The 19,356-nt window shown below is 51.5% G+C and overlaps 1 protein-coding gene across 1 annotated transcript in view; it reads left to right on the top strand.

Annotated features, from left to right (window-relative positions):
- The window catches only part of SH3YL1 (SH3 and SYLF domain containing 1), a 414,394-nt gene that overhangs the window by 90,896 nt on the left and 304,142 nt on the right, over positions 1-19,356 (top strand). Inside the window, exon 3 of the mRNA XM_069235839.1 lies at positions 16,175-16,288. Within this exon, the coding sequence (XP_069091940.1) occupies positions 16,175-16,288 (114 nt within the window). The remainder of the gene's footprint in view (positions 1-16,174; positions 16,289-19,356) is intronic.

Below are 19,356 nucleotides of genomic sequence, written 5' to 3'. Positions count from 1 at the left end.
CCCAGCGGAGCGGTGCTTGACAGGAAGGGCCCAGCGGAGCGGTGATTGAGACGGCGGGGCCCAGTTCAGCGGTACTCTTCTCCACGGCGGGCCCTGTTCAGCGGTGCTCTTCTGCACCGCGGGCCCTGTTCAGCGGTGCCTATCTTCACGGCGGGCCCTGTTCAGCGGTGCTCTTCTCCACGGCGGGGCCCTGTTCAGCGGTGCTCTTCTCTACGGCGGGGCCCTGTTCAGCGGTGCTCTTCTGCACCGCGGGCCCTGTTCAGCGGTGCCTATCTTCACGGCGGGCCCTGTTCAGCGGTGCTCTTCTCCACGGCGGGCCCTGTTCAGCGGTGCTCTTCTCCACGGCGGGGCCCTGTTCAGTGGTGCTCTTCTGCACCGCGGGCCCTGTTCAGCGGTGCCTATCTTCACGGCGGGCCCTGTTCAGCGGTGCTCTTCTCCACGGCGGGCCCTGTTCAGCGGTGCTCTCCTGCACCGCGGGCCCTGTTCAGCGGTGCCCATCCAGCAGGTCAAGGGAGCCAGACCTGGCCTGGACTCCCTGCTCAGTCGCCCTCGGACCGTGACGTTTCTGGACCCTTCGGGGACGGACTCCTGGCCTCCTTAGTGTCCTCCTTCCCAGCTGGGATGTGGCATGTGGGGTCCACCTTCTCCGCGCTCCTGCTGCCCTTCCGCTCCTTTGATGGGGCTCTCGGGCCCTTGCCTCCCCTAGATGGTGTGGGTGGTGAAGTGGCCGCACATTGCTCCTTGGGGGCAGCCCTGTCGGTCCTCGCAAGGCGGCCCTTGTTTTTGCGGGTCCTCTTGCCGGTGGGGGGGGGCTGGACGTGTCCTTGCTGCTGATCGATGTGTCACTGCTGGCAAAGGGTGGGCTCCAGAACCCATGCACAACAGTGACACCCGAAGCTGGGCTGGTGGTGGCTGCGGTGCTCTTGGGACTCTTTGAAGATGGATGGGGGAGCTCATCGGGGGGGAAAGAGGTCAAGGTTAGCCATGAAAAGTTTTTTAGGGCCAAGGTAAAGGGTAGGAGAAGTGGAGATGGAAGTGGAGGTAGAGGAGGTGGTTGTAGGAGAGTCAGGTGTGCTGTCATTGGGTGAAGGTGCTGGTGCTGTAGGCTGTCGTGAGGTGGATGGCTGTTGGGTGGGTGGCTGCCTGCGTTTGTGTGTCTTGGAAGAGGGGGTGACAGACACAGTGGGAGAGGACACAGGGGACGTGTAAATGGCAGTGGGGGTGATGACTGCACGAGTGTGGACTGTACTGGAGGGTGAGGTGGTGATGGAAGCACTGGCTGATGTTGGGGTGCATGCAGGTGTGAGTGTAGATGTCACAGGGAGGGAGGAGGGAGACGAGGAGGAGGGGGACACAGGGGTGGCAGTGGCTGTTGGCATGTCTGCATCTGGGTGTTGCTTGGGTGAGTGTTTGTGGGATCTGTGGTGCTTGTGTTTGGATGAGCTGCTCTTGGGTGTTGAGGTGTGTGCAGGCTGGTCTGATGGTGTGGATGGGATAGGCTGAGGAACAGGAGACAGAGAAAGGCTGGAGGCAGTAAGAAGAGGGAGGCTGGAAACAGGGACAATGGCTGCCGTCAGTGCTGAGGCCAGAGCAGTGAACGCTCGTTGATGGGCAGCCTGACCCGAATTAATGCCCTTCAGGTACGCATTGCTCTGTTGCACCTCCCTTTGCACACCCTGGATGGCATTCAAAAGGGTCGTCTGCCCAACAATGAGCGTCCTTACCAGGTCAATGAGCTCCGCACTGAGGGCAGCAGGGGCAACAGGGGCTGAGGTGCCTGGGGCGAAGGAGACGCGCGCCTTCCTGGGCGAACGGGCACGGAGCGAAGACTGAGGGGCTGCTGGGAGGGCGGGGCTGGTGCGCTGGGTGGCGGCTGTACCTGTAGAGGCGGGGGGCACGGATGTTGCCGCCACCGCTAGGGAGCTCCCATCCGAGGACGTGTCGCTTTCGCTGCTCTCACCAGCGGTCCCCGTCGTGGTGCTCCCCTCGCCCTCCGGATCACTGGTGCCCTCGGTGTCTGTTCCTGGGCCCACCGGGGCCTTGTGTCCTGCAGCTCCCTCGTGCTCCGATGCCAAATCTCCTCCGCCTGATGATGCTAATGCACACATGCACAAGAAGATGAAGAGAAAGGGTGGGGGGAGAAAAAAGAAGACCAGGTTGAGTGCATGCAATGTCAACACCGTTGGCGGAGAGGACAGACACAGGAGCCTAATGCACTAAGCCGCGCATTCGGGGTACACTACTCAGTACTACTGACTAGGACAACAGGCCAAGAGACGTCAAACGCGCACATGGGAGATGCTGGACCTTCAATGGCTGTACTTGTCACCCTACCGAGGTGGGGGCCGGGGGCACAGGGCCATGCCTAAGGGAGAGGACTACACTACAGAAAGCGCCCTGGCCTAATGTCACCCACAGCCCTCCTCCCCCACCCAGACGCCTCCACTGCGCAGAAAGATAGGAGAATGTGCTGATACTCACCCCCTTGTGTCTGCTGTGATGTCTTAAAGCGCCCATCCAATTCAGGGTAGGCCACCGCCAGGATCCGGGACATCAGGGGGGTCATGGTGCGACTGGCACCCCTCCTAGGTTGGGAGGCCATCCCCAGCAGTGTTTCTGCGGTCTTCCTTGTTCCGCGGCGGATGTCCTCCCACCTCTTGCGGCAGTGGGTGCCCCGTCTGTTGTGGACCCCCAAGTTCCGGACTTCCTTGGCGATGGCACGCCAAATCTCGATCTTCTGATGGGCGCTGACCTATTTGACATGTACAGGGTGGAAAGGAGGAAATCATCAATGACCTGCATGTTAGATGTGATTGCCCCCCCCCCCCACCAACTTTGCCATATGGCACATGCTCTCATCTGTCGGGCGTTGCACTCCTCATTCGCCCCCTAACCCCACCAACTTACATCCACCCCAATCCACAGAGGCATAGCCCATTCCATGTGCACCCGGTGTACTCACTTGTTGGTCTGGAGGACCGTAGAGTAGCGCATACTTGGGGAGGACCCCATCCACAAGCTTCTCCAACTCTTCAGACGTGAAGGCAGGGGCCCTTTCCCCAGTCGCAGCAGCCATTGTATCTTCCAGAACGAGGTCACAGCAGCACTTGCAGTATAGGTCCTCTCCTGTGGATGATCAGGTCTCGAGTGATTAAGCAGATAGAAAATGGCGGTCACGCCCGCGGCGGTGCGTACCGCGGCAGTGCGTACCGCGACCGCCGGCGCACTTCGTCATTGGCTCCTGAAACCCATAGGCTTCAATGTTAACCAATGCGGCTTTGCGCCGCGGTCTTCGACCGCCTACCGCCACGGTGTGCCCCGCCAGCGCATTGACCTCACATCCCATTGTCCCACTTCAAAGGTCAGGCAGCCGCCATTTCAAGGGCCTACATGGCTTAATTTTGACTGCGACACACAGGCCTAGGCCTTGCATTGCCACACATACACGCCTTTCAACCCATTGCCATTCTTCAACTGTGCAAGCTGTCTGTACGTACCTGTGGTTTGGCTGACTCTGTGCTCCATGTTGTCCTTCCTAGGCACCGTCCGCTGGGACTTGGGATGAGAAGGAGGAATCCTCGCGTGTACCGACCGCTGGTGGACCTGTCGACAATGGAAGAACGCCATATAATACTTCGATACAGACTTGACCGTGCCACTATCCATGAACTGTGTGCCCAGCTGGAGCCAGCCCTGATGTCCCCCATCCGCCAACCCACAGGGATTCCCCCTCTGGTGCAGGTTTTGTCAGTCCTCCATTTTTTGGCAAGTGGGTCATTCCAGACCACAGTGGCCATGTCATCTGGAATGTCTCAGCCTATGTTTTCAAAGATTTTGAGTAGAGTGTTGTCTGCCCTGATAAAACTCATGCGGAGCTTCATCATTTTCCCAGAGGAGGGTGACTTGCCTACAGTGAAGGGTGATTTCTATGCCCTTGGACATATCCCCAACATCATTGGTGCCATTGATGGGACCCATGTGGCTTTGGTACCCCCAAAAGACGATGAGCAGGTGTACCGAAACAGGAAAAGTTATCATTCGATGAATGTCCAGGTGGTCTGTTTGGCTGACCAGTACATCTCCCATGTAAATGCCAAGTTCCCAGGGTCAGTGCATGACGCGTATGTGATGCGAAATAGCAGCATCCCCTATGTGATGGAGCAGCTACAGAGACAACGTGTGTGGCTAATAGGTGACTCTGGTTACCCCAACCTGCCTTGGCTACTGACCCCAGTAAGGAATCCCCAGACCAGGGCAGAGGAACGGTACAATGAGGCCCATGGGCGAACTAGGAGGATCATCGAAAGGACCTTTGGCCTCCTGAAGGCCAGGTTTAGGTGCCTGCATATGACTGGGGGATCCCTGATGTACTCACCAAAGAAGGTGTGCCACATCATCGTGGCCTGCTGTATGCTTCACAATCTGGAATTGCGACGTCAGGTTCCTTTCCTGCAGGAGGATGGTGCAGATGGTGGTGTTGAACTAGCTGTGGAGCCTGCGGAGAGTGAAGAGGAGGAAGACTCAGAGGACGACACAGACAACAGGGACAGAGTAATAGCACAGTATTTCCAGTAGCACACAGGTAATAATCACCCATGCCATTTTACATTTCCTGAAAGCCTCCTGCATCTCAACTTTGTCGGTTTCCCCCCAGACCTATGAACATGATGTTTGATTTTCCCTTCCCTTTTCTGTGCTGTATGAGCCACTGCGTGACCTCGGCTTGGTTGGCCCATGGACTAATGCTAAGTTACCTCGGTATGTGTAATTCACAATGTTCACAATACGTAATTGATATGTAATGTGTCATACATTTGTAAATAAGACAGGCTGAGTCCTGATTGATTTCAGTGCAATGTGTGATTTATTATTAGTGCTTAGATATTGGTACATGATAGTGAAACAGTGATGGGTGGGGGTGGAGTAATGTCCATGGCGGAGTCCAGTTCTCAGTCTCACAGGTGCATTGTCCATATGCCTGTGGCAGGATGGAGCAGGGGCAGTTCAAGGTTTGACAGGGTGGCAATGTGGGACAGTGGGAGGACTTCAGGGGGTATGTGATGCTGGCGGGGGACTTGACATCCTACTCTGTCGTTTTTTTTTATCTCAGGCTCCTTTTGCGGGGCGGTTGTTCTTCAGCAGGAGGTGGGGTTCTGGTGGGCTGTCGTTGTGGTGGGGCCTCCTGTCCACTAGCGCCGGCGGAGGTGGTAGGCTGTTCCTGTTCCTGGCTAGTGACAGGGGCCCTGTGTGATGCCACATGGTCCCGAAACGTGTCCTCTATGCGGTTCAGGGCCTGGACTATGGTCCCCATAGCGGTTGAGATGTTGCTGAGTTGGTCGCTGAACCCCATGTAGCGTTGCTCCTGCTGTGCCTGGCTCTCCTGGAACCTGGCCAGTACCGTCGCCATCGTCTCTTGTGAGTGGTGGTAGGCAGCCATGATGGTGGTGAGGGCCTCTTGGAGAGTGGGTTCCCTGGGCCTCTCCTCCCCCCCCCTGTCGCACAGCAGCCCTCCGAGTTGCCCTGTTTCCCTGGGCCTCTGTCCCCTGGACGGTGTGCCCACTCCCACTGCCCCCAGGTCCCTGTTGTTGTTGGGTTGGTGGGTTACCCTGGGGGCCCTGTAGTGGTAGACACACCGCTGCTTGACCTGTCCTAGAGACAGAGGCATGGGCCCGCTGGGTGGGAGCTGTGCGGTTGTTCCCAGAGGGGGTTGGGTCTGCAGTGGCCTGTGTCTGGGTGAGGGGAACCGACTGCCCAGAGGTCCCCGATGGTCCGGGCTGGTCGTCAGGTTCCAGGTCGACAGAGCTGCTGTCATCACTAGTGGCCTGTTCCGGGGGTGGGATGGACATTTCTGGTCCCTCCTGACCGGTGTGTTGTCGTTCGGGTCCTCCATGGGGTAAGAGGGTATGGTTATTGTTTCTGTGTGTGCATTAGCTTGCGTTTTATAGGTGCCCTTGTCCCCCAGTGCTGGCATTCCCTTGGGGGAGGTGTTGTGAGGGTGTTTTGTGGGGGGGGGTGATGGGTATGTGCAGTGGTCATGCTTAGGTGATGGGTGTCCATAGTTTGGGGGTGGCATGCAGGGGTTGGTGTTGGGTGGGTTGTGCTGGGGAGACATTCTCAGGGAGGATGTGTGCTGGGGGGTTGGGGGTGAGGGTGGGGGTTAGCATGCTGGGGGGGGGGTGAAGTGGTTGGCCTTGTACTGACCAGAGTCCATTCCTCCGTGTACTCCAGCGAGGCCATCAGGATGCAGGATGTTGAGTACCTCTTGCTCCCATGTTGTGAATTCGGGTGGAGTGGGTGGGGGTCCCCCGCCAGTCTTCTGCACTGCGATGTTGTGTCGCGAGACCATCGAGCGCACCTTCCCCCGTAGGTCGTTCCATCGTTTGCGGATGTCCTCTCTATTTCTGGGATGCTGTCCCACCGCGTTGACCCTGTCCACGATCCGCTGCCAGAGCTCCGCCTTCCTTGCTATGGTGGTGTGCTGGACCTGTGAGCCGAAGAGCTGGGGTTCCACTCTTATGATCTCCTCCACCATGACCCGGAGTTCTTGGTCCGAAAAGCGTGGGTGCCTTTGTGGTGCCATGGGGTGGTGTGTATGAGGTGTGGGGTGGTGTATGTGATGATGTGTGTGTTGGTGTGTGGTGCTTTGTGCTTCTATGTGGTGTGTGTGATGTTGCGGTGTGCCTCTGTGTGTCTGGCTATCTATTCTCTGATGTGTCTCTCTCTCTCCTTCGTCTCTGGTTTTTGTTGGTAGGGGTTTGTGGGTGATGTGGGTGTGTGTTTTATATGGTATTGGATGTGTGGGTGTGGTGTGTGTATGTGTTTCAGGTGTGTGCCTTTCAAATTGTCCAATGTGGTAGGGATTTGTAAAGGTGTGTGTATTTTGACCGCGGCGGGGTCTACCGCCAATGGAATACCGCGTTGAATGACCGCCGCGTCGATTTGCCGGTCATAATGGGATGGGCGTATTTCTGTTGCCGTGGCGGTGGAGGTTTGGTCTTCTCCAGTTTACCGCTGGCCGCTGATGTGGCGGACTGCAGTGGAGGGCGGATTTTCGGAGGTTTTGCAGTTGTGGGTCAGAATGTCCGTGGCGGCCTTCTGACCGGCGGTAAGCGGCTTTTACCGCTGAGGTCAGAATGACCCCCAAAGTGTTTGCACATAAGAGATAAAACAGGGGCCGAAGCCTTAATGAACAAAGGTATCCCATAAAAAGCCCCAATTGAGGGAATCAAAAACCTTTTCGAAGTCTGTAAGGAGAAATGCTTTAAACCCTGGCAGCAGATGACTGTGTGCCACTGCTGCGAATACAGTGGCATGTACCATGACGTGGCATAAACCCACATTGATTGGGGTGGACCAGCGTGTGAATGACACTGAGGAGACGATTGGCTAGCACCATGGCTTATATCTTAAGCTCGGAATCAATAAACTAAATTGGGCAATAAGACGCGCAGTTCACTGGACACTGCCCCGCTTTGGTAGAACCACTATAGTGGCCTTATTTAACTCCGCTGGAAAATGGCCATTGGCTGTGGCCTTGTTGTAGGGGGCCAGCAAATAGGACAACAGGAGTTTCTGGAATTTCTTGTAATAGTCCACTGAGAAGCCGCCAAGTCCTGGTGTCCTGCCAGGGTTCATATCTGAAAGGTCTGTCGATCTCCACAAGGGTATTTGGTTTGTTCAGATCTGCTGCGTCTGCTGCCACAGGAGTATGCACTGGCAAGTCCATGATCAGAGGGGAAGAGTACTCATGTGGTGGCCTAGGGCTATAATAGTCTGTAAAGGCTAAAACGACGTCCATGGCCTCTGTAACCAGTCCCCACTAAGGGACCTGAACACTATGGAACCCTCTATCCACCAGGCTGCTAGTTGCCAGCCAGTACAGAAGCTTACCTAACTTATCACCCCAGTCGTAGACCCTTCTCCTGGAGGCTACCCATGACAATCTTGCTTTGTTGAGGTAGAGCTGTTGCAGCAAGAGGCTAACCAGTATGGTTCAACAATGTCTGCAGTGGAGTGCTCCTCCCCCAGCGCTATGCGTGCTTCCAGCCTCTCAATCTGCAACAATCTCTGCTGATCCCAAGTGTGGAAGTGTGTGTACGAGTAACCTCTTGCCAGTCAAAAATGTCCCTGGGTAATTCACTGAATCTATGTTCAGCTCTAAAAAGGCATTGAGTTCCTGCGACTGAAACTCTGCAGCCTCATTGTCCACAATGTGCCAAACATTAAGGTGCCATATCGGGTGTTCCGGGTACTCCTGCCTATGTAAGTAGTGACTGGGGCCTGATCTGAAATACCCCTGGGAAGGCTTTCCGACCCTGTGGTGAGAAGCAAGTCAGTGGGAGTATGAAAACATAGTTGAGACATGGTCTGGTTGTACGTGGAGCTGAATTGTGAGTATACACTTGTGTGCGAAGTTTCCAGGGATGCCAAATATTGCAGAGACCAAGTCAAGATTTCCAGTTGACAAGGCGGGAGATCGCGCCCTGGTGACCCTCTGAGGCCCTCGAGCTGTTAGTGTCCGAGGACATCATCATGTTGAAATTCCCTCCCACTGTGGTGAAACCCCTGGGACAGCCTGCCAAACCATGGCCAGTTTACAATCCCATCCAGAAGGGCGAGTGACCATCTTCCCTCCGAGCTGTTCCAGTATGTCCCATGTCTGCCACTCCCACTTCTATGACCAAATGAAAGGGAACCATTGCTGGATCATAAAGGCTGCAGTTTATTAACTTGTGCACCGCAAACATAGACGTCCAGTTTTTTCATTCAAGTTCAATGCCATGACAGGTTTTATGTGTCCTTTCAGTTACCCTGGGTTTGTTTGTTACTTTACTTGTCACCAGCGTTCTTGCACAGCCTACTCTTCTCACAAGGGGCCCTTAGACAGCTTCTATGGCTAGGCTTCCCTTACTATCGCTGTGGGCAGCCCCCTGGCCTTGCCCGGCCTGCAAGTGCATTGTCCACCTGCTCTAACCCCATGTTAGCCCGTTGTCTGCTCCCTTGTGTCCCTGCCGTGAGGCATCCCAGGGACACTACTTGAGCAGCTCTTGTTTTTTAGGCTAATGTATTATCCATCTTGCTGTGTCTTTCCCCCATGCCTAGCACCAAAGTCAGCTGCTGCAATGCATGCTCCTTTGGTGTGGGTCAAATTGTGGTGGTTGTTTGAATTCAGGGGGTGCCGCCCAATGCCCCTTTTTCAAGCAATGTGAAGCCCATTGCCTAGACGCCTGATTGGTTGGTTTGAAACATGCTAGCCAATCAGTGCGCCTCATTTTCGCGGGCTTGAACCTCCCACGGTTAGTTGGTCATCACCTTTGGTCGATGTTAGATGCGGGGCAACCTCACCCAGAAAGGTGAATGAACATCTCCCCTCCCAACCATTCTGGTATGTCCTGTGTCCACCCCCCCTACTCTCCTGTGACAAAAAAAGGGGGAGACATCGCTGGATTATAAACGGCCGCAGTTTATTAACTTGTACATCACAAACACAGACATGCACTTTTTTCATTCAAGTTCAATGCCATGACAAGTTTTGTGTCCTTTCAGTTACCCTGGGTTTCTTTGATACATTATTGGTCACCAGCATTTTTGCACAGCCTGTTCTCTCGAGGGGCCCTTAAACAGTGTTTCTGTGGCTAGGCTTCCCTTGCTACCGAATCACAGTGGGCACCCGCTGGCGTTAACCTGGCTGCAAGTGCTGTGACCGCCTGTTGCTAACCCCTTGTGAGGCCTGCTGTCTGCTCCCTCTTGTCTCTGCTGTGAGGCATCCCAAGGACACTACTTGAGCAGCTCTGTTTTTTTTAGGCTATTGTGTTATCCATCTGGCTGCTTCTTTTCACCATGCTGCGTGTGGTTATCCGATCACAGGCAGCTGCTCCCTCTGACCCTCCTTAATTGGAGCCTACGTGTTATAGAGCCCCCACTATGGGACGCCATCTGTCTCCTAAAATTCTGGTGTCCTGAGGTTGATTAAGCCATTTCTAGCATAAACCCTGTAGTTTTCCCTACACACCTTGGACATGGATATATTTAGCGTCAGCCTGGATCTTTCAACTGCCCCGTGATCCTTGCCCCCCACCCCCTCCTCCACTCTGGCCTTGCTGTTCGGAACATAGAATGTCCACAGGCCGACAGTCGTGCCACTGCTGTGTGCCCTGATACAATTGCTCCCAACAAGTCCTTCCTACACCCAGACACGTTAGATCATTCCCCCCCAGGTGTAGATGACAGCATCCAGCCTGCCTTCCCACTGTAATGCTCTCTGTATGGCGGGAAGGCACTGGGCCCATCTCATTCTTGGCTGTCTCACAAATGACACAGATGTGCCCCCCAAACCTATTCCCCAGTAGTTCTACTGCGCCGCCCACTGTTGTGCCCGCAAGACACAGGAGTGGCCTACAATCCATATTCTGTGCCCGTTGCCGGAGGGGCCTGCAGTAGAAAAAGAGAAAAAACACAGCCGGTGTGGGGAGGGGGGAGGAGATATAGGCTTACAAGGCCATGAGCCAGATGTACCCTTTAAATGCGCCCAACACCCAGCTTCCTAACCCCTTTATCCGATCCTCACTAAGCCCGTTCATTGCTGCCACCGTGCCTGAACTTATGTGAAATGAGTGGGTTTTGAACCTGCCCATGGGGAAGCCCAGCTTTAGCAATGGCCATTTTAGTACTGCTGTGAATCAAAAGCGGCGGAGGCCGGAACCATCCTTACGCCAGAAAAGTGGTAGGTCTTTGTGGATGCCCAGGCCCATGTAATCCCACATGCTTCATACTGGGTAGAGGGTGTCCTCGCCCAAGCAGTAAAGGTGAGAATGTTTACCTTTACCCCCTTGGTCAGTCTTTGCCATGCATAGATGGATGATCATGACAATACCCCTCATCAGCACATCCTGACCTTGGAGGCAAACGTCCCCTTGACATGGGAGGTGACATAACTTCATAGACCCGATATGCCCTGAAAAGAGCCAGTGTGAAGGCTGCTGTGAACAGTACCTTCTTGTGCTTTGTCCCGCAGGCTTGTGGCAGAGCTGCTATTAGCTGCCTCAACATGGGGAACTCAGTTGGTAGGTGTTGGGCCCGTTGCTTGGGCTGTAGTCTACCCCAGCCTTTCATGGCCACCCTGCAGTACAAGGAATTGGTAGGGTCCATCCCAGAGGATAATTTTGCATAGTATGCAACCGCACTGAGTTGAGCCTGTGCCCTAGCCTTCCTCCTACCCATGGTAAAGGCCCAGTGTATAAAACTCTGCACCTCCTCCGTGGTGACATTGCCCTTGCGCCGTTGACTTCCTGAAAAACCTCACAGCACTTACTGTATACTGCTGCTGTCTTAGGAGCAAGAGTGCTGGCCACCAACATCGTCATGACTGATACTTCAGTCCCCACAGCTGTCCGGGTATTGCTGTCCTGCACAGGTCTGCGTGAGGAGCCAGCTCCCTGAATTTCTGCCATTGGAAACAGGACAATGAGTCAGCCATTGAGTTGTCTCAACCAGGAATATGCCTAGCCCTCACTGCAGTATTATCCTTCGTTGTCATCACATTAAATGTCATAACAGCTGGCCCACGCGTGGTCACTGTGCGGTCCTGAGATTAAGCGCCTGTGTACTGGCAGGAGGCAGAAGCCAGATTCATTATTGGTCTTTGCGAACAGTGCCCCTTTTCCTAGCACTTTAATCTGACCCATTACATCATCCACTGTGGAGTAGGATACCTGCCTGGGAGTCCATCATTTACTGGCCCTCTCGGGGTGGTGGGTAAGATAGATGATGAAGTAACCAGAATTTTCTCTCCTTCATTGTAGGCCACCCAAGGGAGGATACCCTGAAGTCCTCCATGGGGGTGGGGGGGACTGAAAATGGGCCTGCCATTCTCCCAATGCCAACTCTTTTGCTACCTTTTGCCTGGCCACTTCCTGGTTCTCCCTGACTCATTTCAGGTTCTTGCACATGCTGTGTATGGGAGGTCCTTGTATGGTATGGTGAATCCTACCATGAAATGAAACCCTCTGCCAGTACTTGTCCCTCTTTCTTTTTTGGGTATCCGCTGAGCACATGTAAAAGTCAGTTTACCTGGATGGGGATGGGTAGATGACGTAGGGTTTCCCCTGGGGCCCCCTCCCGCTGAGCTCCGTTCCGTTTGTCTTACTGCTTACTGCTGCTATCTTTTCCCTCACCCGCTCCTTTGGTCTTTCTACATTTGACTGCTGGGTGAGTGCCTCCACAGTTGCTGCATCTGTTCTTGAATTTACAGGCTTGTCCTTACTTACATTTTTACTTACATTTATTCTTGTCGTATTTCCAGCAAGTAGTTGAGTGAATCCTGCCTTGCTTACTCCCTAAATGATTCTTTGCCCTGTTGCTATGTGTGAACCCTTCCTGCCTGCCTTTACCCCTGCGGGGGAGAAAATTGTTCTGTGTGCTCACGCCCTCACTGGCTGCCACAGTGTGGTTTGTGAACCCTTCTACATCCTGCTGGTCCCACTCAATGATGGGCCATGTCTGCATTTTTTCACGGAACTCCTCGTTGTAATGCAGCCATGCATTGCCTTGATATTTCTACTGAGCTGCTTGCGCTCTCTTCTCATGAAGAAATAGCGAAGCTGTGCTCTCTTTGAAATTTTGTACGAACACACAGGCTAGAGTTCGGAAGGCTCGCAGACAGATTTCTGTAGCTGTCTCCAGACTTGGCCTGTGCCTTTCCCTTCTAGCCTTGTCTTTCTTGTCATTTGTGGTCAAGTCCAAAACAGCCTGCTGCACCTCGAGGAGGGAGAATATATCTAGAAATTGCTTTCTCCATATCCTTTCCTTTACTTCCTGTAGGATAAGGCTAGCATGGCCTGTCTCCCTGGCCGTTATGGTGTGATGTATTTGCTTGCTGGCTTCCCTGCTCCTGTCCCCTGGGTTGCTGCCCCTCTCCCGCCCAGGACTTCATGGGGGTTAGTGCGTTTAACAGGGGGGTAGCTCGTAGCAGCTGCCTGTCCCTCTTTCCTGATATCCTCTTTATCTTTCTTCTATTTGTCCCCTGAAACCATTCCTCTTTGTCCTTTACATTTACCACCCCTGTTTCTGCCTCTGCTTGACTGCCCTTGCATAAAGCCAGCTCAATGGCCCCTTCCCGTGTCGTCTAGTTGTACCAGGGAAAAATACCTGGCCTAGAGAAAGGTGTTTAGCCAGGTGGGAAAGCTGGTCCCGTGCCCTGTTGGCCCTGGTGTGATTAGTTGCTGGTGCCTTGTTGCCCGGGAGGGTGATGCTGGATGCTGTTCACTAGCCCCACTTGCGTGCCAAAGTTTGCTATGCTTCCACTGGCCACCCCCGTGCTGCACTCAATATGCGCTTCACGCTGCACTGGTTGCTGACCCTCCCGTGCTGTCCACTGGTCCTGGGTTGTTTCCGCTGCTGCCTCATACTCACTTCAGGCACCCTGCTGTGATCGGACTCCCAGCCATCGTTACCGCTCGTTACCGCTCGGCCTGGTGCCCCTTTTTCAACGCGGCGACACCCATTTCCCAGATGCCTGATTGGTCGGTTTGAAACATGCCGGTCAATCAGTGTGCCTCATTTTCGCAGGCTTTAGCCTCCCGTGGTCCTTTGGTCACCATCTTTTGGGCTGCATTAGACAGAGGCCCCAAACAGGTCCACTGCACCGGCTGCCCTTCAAACTGTCCCGGCATCTGGGGAGGAAGATAAACACTCAGCAAATTGTAAGCCTGGCCATTGAGCGCCCCTTCCACCTTGACTTAACTACCCTGTGCGTCCATCGCACTACCGGATGTTCACTATTGCTAAGTGTTTTTTGATCAGGATAGCTACTTCACGGAAGACGCTAGTGTAGTCAGCGTTGTATTCCCTGGTTTATCCATAAAGGGCCATGAAGGGATATGGGGAACCAAGAAGGTGCCTCTCCTTCAGTAGGAGCACATTGGGCATGATGTTTCATAAAACCCAACACTGCACTACTTGATACGATCATTCACACCTGTGAGCACAGGTCTTGGCGATACCAATGTGGGGAAAAAGACTCTTGATCGCAACCTGCTGGAAGCCTGAGCAAACCCACTGGGCCAAACCACCCCAGCCCACCCCTCAACACCCACACCTCACACTCCAACCCCAGAAGCATCTGTCAACTCACCAATGAAAATTGCAAACAGCAGAAAAACTATTTTTGGCACGAATCAAACCATATACCTCCACCAAATGGATTAATTGAAAAGGATATGGTGCTTCTGGCACATTGATATTGTTGAGTCCAGTGGCTTGCTATGGAAGCTGCCTCAGGCTCAAGCCCCTCCACCCCCTGTCTTTGAAAAGCATGTCAAGGTCACCAAGACTGCCTAGGGGTAGGGCCATCTTTGATAGCGGCCCCACCATTGTCGCGAAGGAGTAGGAACATCTGTGGTGGAAGAGGTGGGAAATCCACTGGCCCTCATACGGTCTTTGTGGGAGCCCTGTTGCCTGCCGCTGAGGTGGGCCACACCTTCTACGGCCTTCTCAAGGGACTGCCTCCCCAACAGAGGGAGCGAGTTGCTGTGCAAGACCCGGTTCTCCATTGCCCATTACCATGCTGTTTCAGGGGTGTCGAAAAAGAAGGACTTGGAAGAGTGATTTAAAGGCAGGCTGGAACAAGGAGCATATTACGCAAATTAATCCCCCCCCCAGCTTTTGCTTGACCACTTCAAAGGATTTCCATTGGTGCACCACTAGGCGAGTGGGAAGACTAGGATCCTGGTGGATTGAAAGTTTGTGGGAACCCACTTGCAGGTGAAACATAGGACGGCATCCCTGTTATTGTAATTAATGATTTTTGTGATCATCGGTTGCGGAGGGTCCCCCAGTGGAGGGGTCTGTGGAACTGTTCCATGAAGACGATATTCAAGGACAAAGAGAAGCATCCAGTGTGCCAGCCGGATGTACACAGCCCAGTAGGGTAGACGAATGGTCGGAGTAATGAGGGGAGGGGAGGCGAGGGAAAAGGATCACTGACCTGCTTGCACAAAGGCCTTCTCCACCGCCCTGACTGCATGACCAGTTCGGCCTCACTCCACTGTCCAATGTCAAAAAACATGGGCTGGCATGTCTAGAGATGATCCCTCGGGTCCAAACATGGAGGTGGGGCTAAAGAAAATTATGTGAAGCTCCCAATCATCGTGGTGGCTGTAGGCCAGCTCACCTGGAACACCCCCGCCTGGCCATAGTGTCCAGGGAGAGAAGATCCTGGGAGGTTGGGGGACAGGGCTGAATCGCCAGTCTGTGACCCTGCCAGCTCAAATCAACAAAGAGTGGCGGGTCCTGTGGCCCCAGCACCACACTGTTATGGCCACATCATAGAAGGATCCCACGACTGTCCAAGGCCGGAACAGAGACATTTAAGTTGCACCAGTTTGCGCCCACATATTCTCACAGGGCCACCCAGCTGCCCAAAAACCAACAGGGGGTTGGGAGGGAAGCGGGATAGTGGGGGAGCATTGACACCGCACCCCCACTCCAGCGGCACATCCTGAGCCCCAAACACTCATCGGTCGGTGGGCAGAGCGGCTTGGGTAACTCACCCCACATCAGCAACTCCAGGACTGCTGTCTTTGAATGCCCCAAAATGATGTAGGCCCAAGCTTCTCCTCCCTGCAGGAAACGGGCATCACTGTCGGGACCCTCATCCCACAGTGTGACTATCACCCACTCAGAGAGATGAAAACAGGCACCAGTATGGACTCCCAATCTCTGCTGATGAACCAAGAGCTTAAGGAGGGTCATCCACCATCCAGGCAGACCTGGCCACACCCCCTCGACAAGGTGTTTTTTAAAGTTTTTACTTTTCTGCCTAGTATAGGTGGACAAATAACACAGGTATATGGGGCAGTTCACAAAGACATTTAAGAATACGTGAATTAGCTATGCGGTAATAAAACTTCACATGCTTGTGAATGCCTTTGCAAAATTCTCCCATAGTGTTTCAACTTATGCCCCTGTAAAATCTGCATACATTGGGACATGTAATAGCTATTCTTTCAAAGTTGCCTATTTTGCTTATGGCTTTTATTGTGAAAAAGTACAAATGTAATCAATTTGTTTGAATAACTCTCCATATTTTACTATTTACATTACCTTGGTTGGTATATGTGCAGTCCTTTAAAAGTATAACATCTTAATATGATCTATGTTTCCCTTATTTTCGCAGCACATGTGATCGCAAAAGCACAGGGCCTTGCAATTTTATCTGTGATTAAAGCTGGTTTTTTAGTGACTGCGCGAGGAGGTAGTGGAATTGTCGTAGCGCATCTTCCAGATGGAAGTAAGTACCCATTTCGCCTTAGTTCAATTGAATCTAAATGTCCTGTATTTTCCTTTGCCATAATACTTCACTTAGAAACACAGCATACTTGTATACACTTGGAATTCATATCAAGAGGTTTCAGCTCACAGGATCCCAGTAAAGGAGTAAGTGGCTGTGTTTTGGTCAGTAAGCAGAACCCTCAACTTTCACTGTTAATTAAATTATTTCTCTCTCAAACACATTTGTGTGCTGTGCAGACTTGTAAGGTTTATTTAATTACCTACACACTCCTTAACCTCTAGGACATCTGGGCTTTGTTCAGCTCTCTCTTAATCAGGTCACTTACAGCAAAACTAAATCTCATATCACAGCTCTTTCTATTTGTGGAGAGTCACATACAAAATCTTTATCTCTCTATAGCTTGAGCATTCCCTGGGAGAAATGCTTTTCACTTTGGTTCCCATCTTTGATTCCCATGTGGATGTTTATATATAGCTGCTTCAGCCAGCATACAAAATATAATTGTTGAGGTGCTTCAGTGCATATGCCAAGAAGAATGAATAGAACACATTCCAACATGTGATTTGAGGTTCCTGCAAGCTACATGAGATCAGTCCTAGATCAATGGAAGCCTGGGGCACATACCAGAGGCACCTTTAATGTAGAAGGCCAATTTGCTCATTATAGTTACAGTAAGAAATTTGCTTTTTCTACATGGGCACCCCCAAATTTGTTTCTTTTTGCTGGACCTTATATTTTTGTTACCTGTCGAACGCTGTGCAGTTTATCATGTCAGACCAGTAGTAAAATGCCTGGGCCTCCACTTATAATATGGTTGTTAAAGCATACTCCTTATTGGTGTATTTAACTTGCCTAGAAGTCCGTAGTATAAGGTACAACGTATTCTCGTGTGGACAATAGTGGACAACAGCGCCTAGTGTCACCCCCCACTTCAGCCATAGTGAAAACAGGACTACAGACCTACCATTGTAGCTTTACTATAACAGTGTAAGAACTGCAGTTCGAACTGTCAAAGTAAAGGTTTAAAACTATTATTTTAAATATTAATATTTCACCCTCATGTAGGCCTTGTAGCCCACAAGGCAAGTTGCATGGAATTTAAAAGTAGGGCATGTACAAATCTAAAGTTAGCATGCCCTTACAGTCTCCGGACCCCAAAACAATTTTTTTTATTTGTAGGAAGTCTGGCTGCCCCACAGAGAGACACCGAAAAAGAATATTAAATACTAATACTGTACCTTGGGAAAGAGATCCACTACAAAAAAATGGATCGACTACTTTCAAGATAGTAAAAATCCAATTCAACTGTTAAGTTAGATTTATATTGATATTATGGAAAAGTTACTTTTAAAAACGTTTTTCTTTACTTACCAGAACTGTCAGAAGCCTAATCACCGTAACCTCTCCCCCCCCCCAGCTCTTAGCATGAGATCAGCCTTGAATATATGTAAGTAAGTTTGAATTGCCTCCCAGGATCAAACAGTAGGCTGATCTAAATAGGCAGAAATGACACCTCTGAGAAATATGCAGGCTATTAGACTTTTCGACTAATCAGTATCAAATCTTGAAATCCTGTTCTACTGTTAAAGTCTGCTTCACAGGTCTCCTGAATTTACATATAACCCCTGGGACACACTTGAAAAAGGGAGGGAACACAGTGCCTAGACAGTTTTTGTGGATCCACTATCTGGTTGCTGAAGGACTCTGCTTTTGTCCTACCAGACTTCTCACTCTGGGTTTATTGTGGGTACAGCAGGTGCCTCAAACTGTATGTTAATGTTAGATGTGGGAGAACACTAGAATTAGCATTATACACTCTCCATACAATCCCCCAGGTCTTGGAGCCAAGGTTTAGTGTGGCCTAAGACTTGCACAATCTTATAAATGCCAAAAGTGGGCAGGATGGTCCCTGGCACCTTCAATCAGTTGACTAGGACATACCCAGGAGTCACTTCCACCCACTAGCTAGTGCCAGGCCTAAATGTGGCATCTCCAATGACCCACGTGAAAACACTTTTAGAAGCTGAGGAAGAGCAGAGGAGGACTACAGTCAGTGACCAGAGAGAAGCCCCGAAGGACTGGATGTACTCCCTCTTGTACACAGGATAAGGACCTGCACTGCCAAGGGTCATAATGCTGACCTCCTCTGCAAGCTATAGGAATACAACGATGTGTACTGCTGGTGTGGATTGGGACTCAAAATACTAAGTCAGAAGTTAAACTTTGTCCATGATGAAGCCAGTTGGTGTATCCCACCCGTTCTCTAACACGGTCAGCGTCACATTGCAGCTAGATCCCAGTCTACCTCAACCATTTACCAGTGGTGGCTGGTGACATTTGAAAGTGGTAGAGCATAAACGTTGGGTATGACTTTCATGTAGCGAGTGAAGCAAGCAAGCTTAATGGACAAATGTGTGGTCCAAGGTGAGTCCCTTTCTCAAGAAAAAATTGAAAATAGATTCACCAATGGTGCATTTGAAAGCAAATTAATTTAGTGAGAAAGCAATGTTTATAAAGCAGTGGGAACGTATAGTCTTGAAATACTAAACACACTAAAAACTGCCCCATATCTTCATTGATACGTTCAATGGTTACTTTAATGTGCAAACTGTACAGCGCGACAACGTTAGGACCTTTAAAGTGTGTGTTTGCCCAGTGTATTACACTGCATGCAGCATCAACTTAGGAAGAACATGCTCTAACCAGGCATCAAGAATCACCCACAGCTGTTGGCTGCAGTGAATCATACTGAAACCTGTGCAGACAGATCTTTAAGTAGGATGAAAAAAGTGGGTGCTCTTTAAAAGGGAACATGACAAATACATTTCTGTGATTACCATAGTGTTCCACCCGGCCTGTATTTTGGTTTCTCTCTGAGATGTTATTGCATCAATAAATATAACACAGCAACTGACATACACCTAAAACCTGCTAGTACTATTGACTTTCTCAATGGTTATTAGCTGTTTAAGAATAATGAGTGACAAAAATGATTGATTTTTTTTTTATAAACAATTTTTATTGGTTTTAGAACATGAAATGAATGGTAGGAATGACACACCTGA

The sequence above is a fragment of the Pleurodeles waltl genome, chromosome 5 (genome assembly GCF_031143425.1).
Source record: "Pleurodeles waltl isolate 20211129_DDA chromosome 5, aPleWal1.hap1.20221129, whole genome shotgun sequence".
Lineage (NCBI taxonomy): Eukaryota > Metazoa > Chordata > Amphibia > Caudata > Salamandridae > Pleurodeles > Pleurodeles waltl.
The sequence above is the reverse complement of the archived record's forward strand: the minus strand, read 5'-3'. Positions and strand labels throughout refer to the sequence as shown.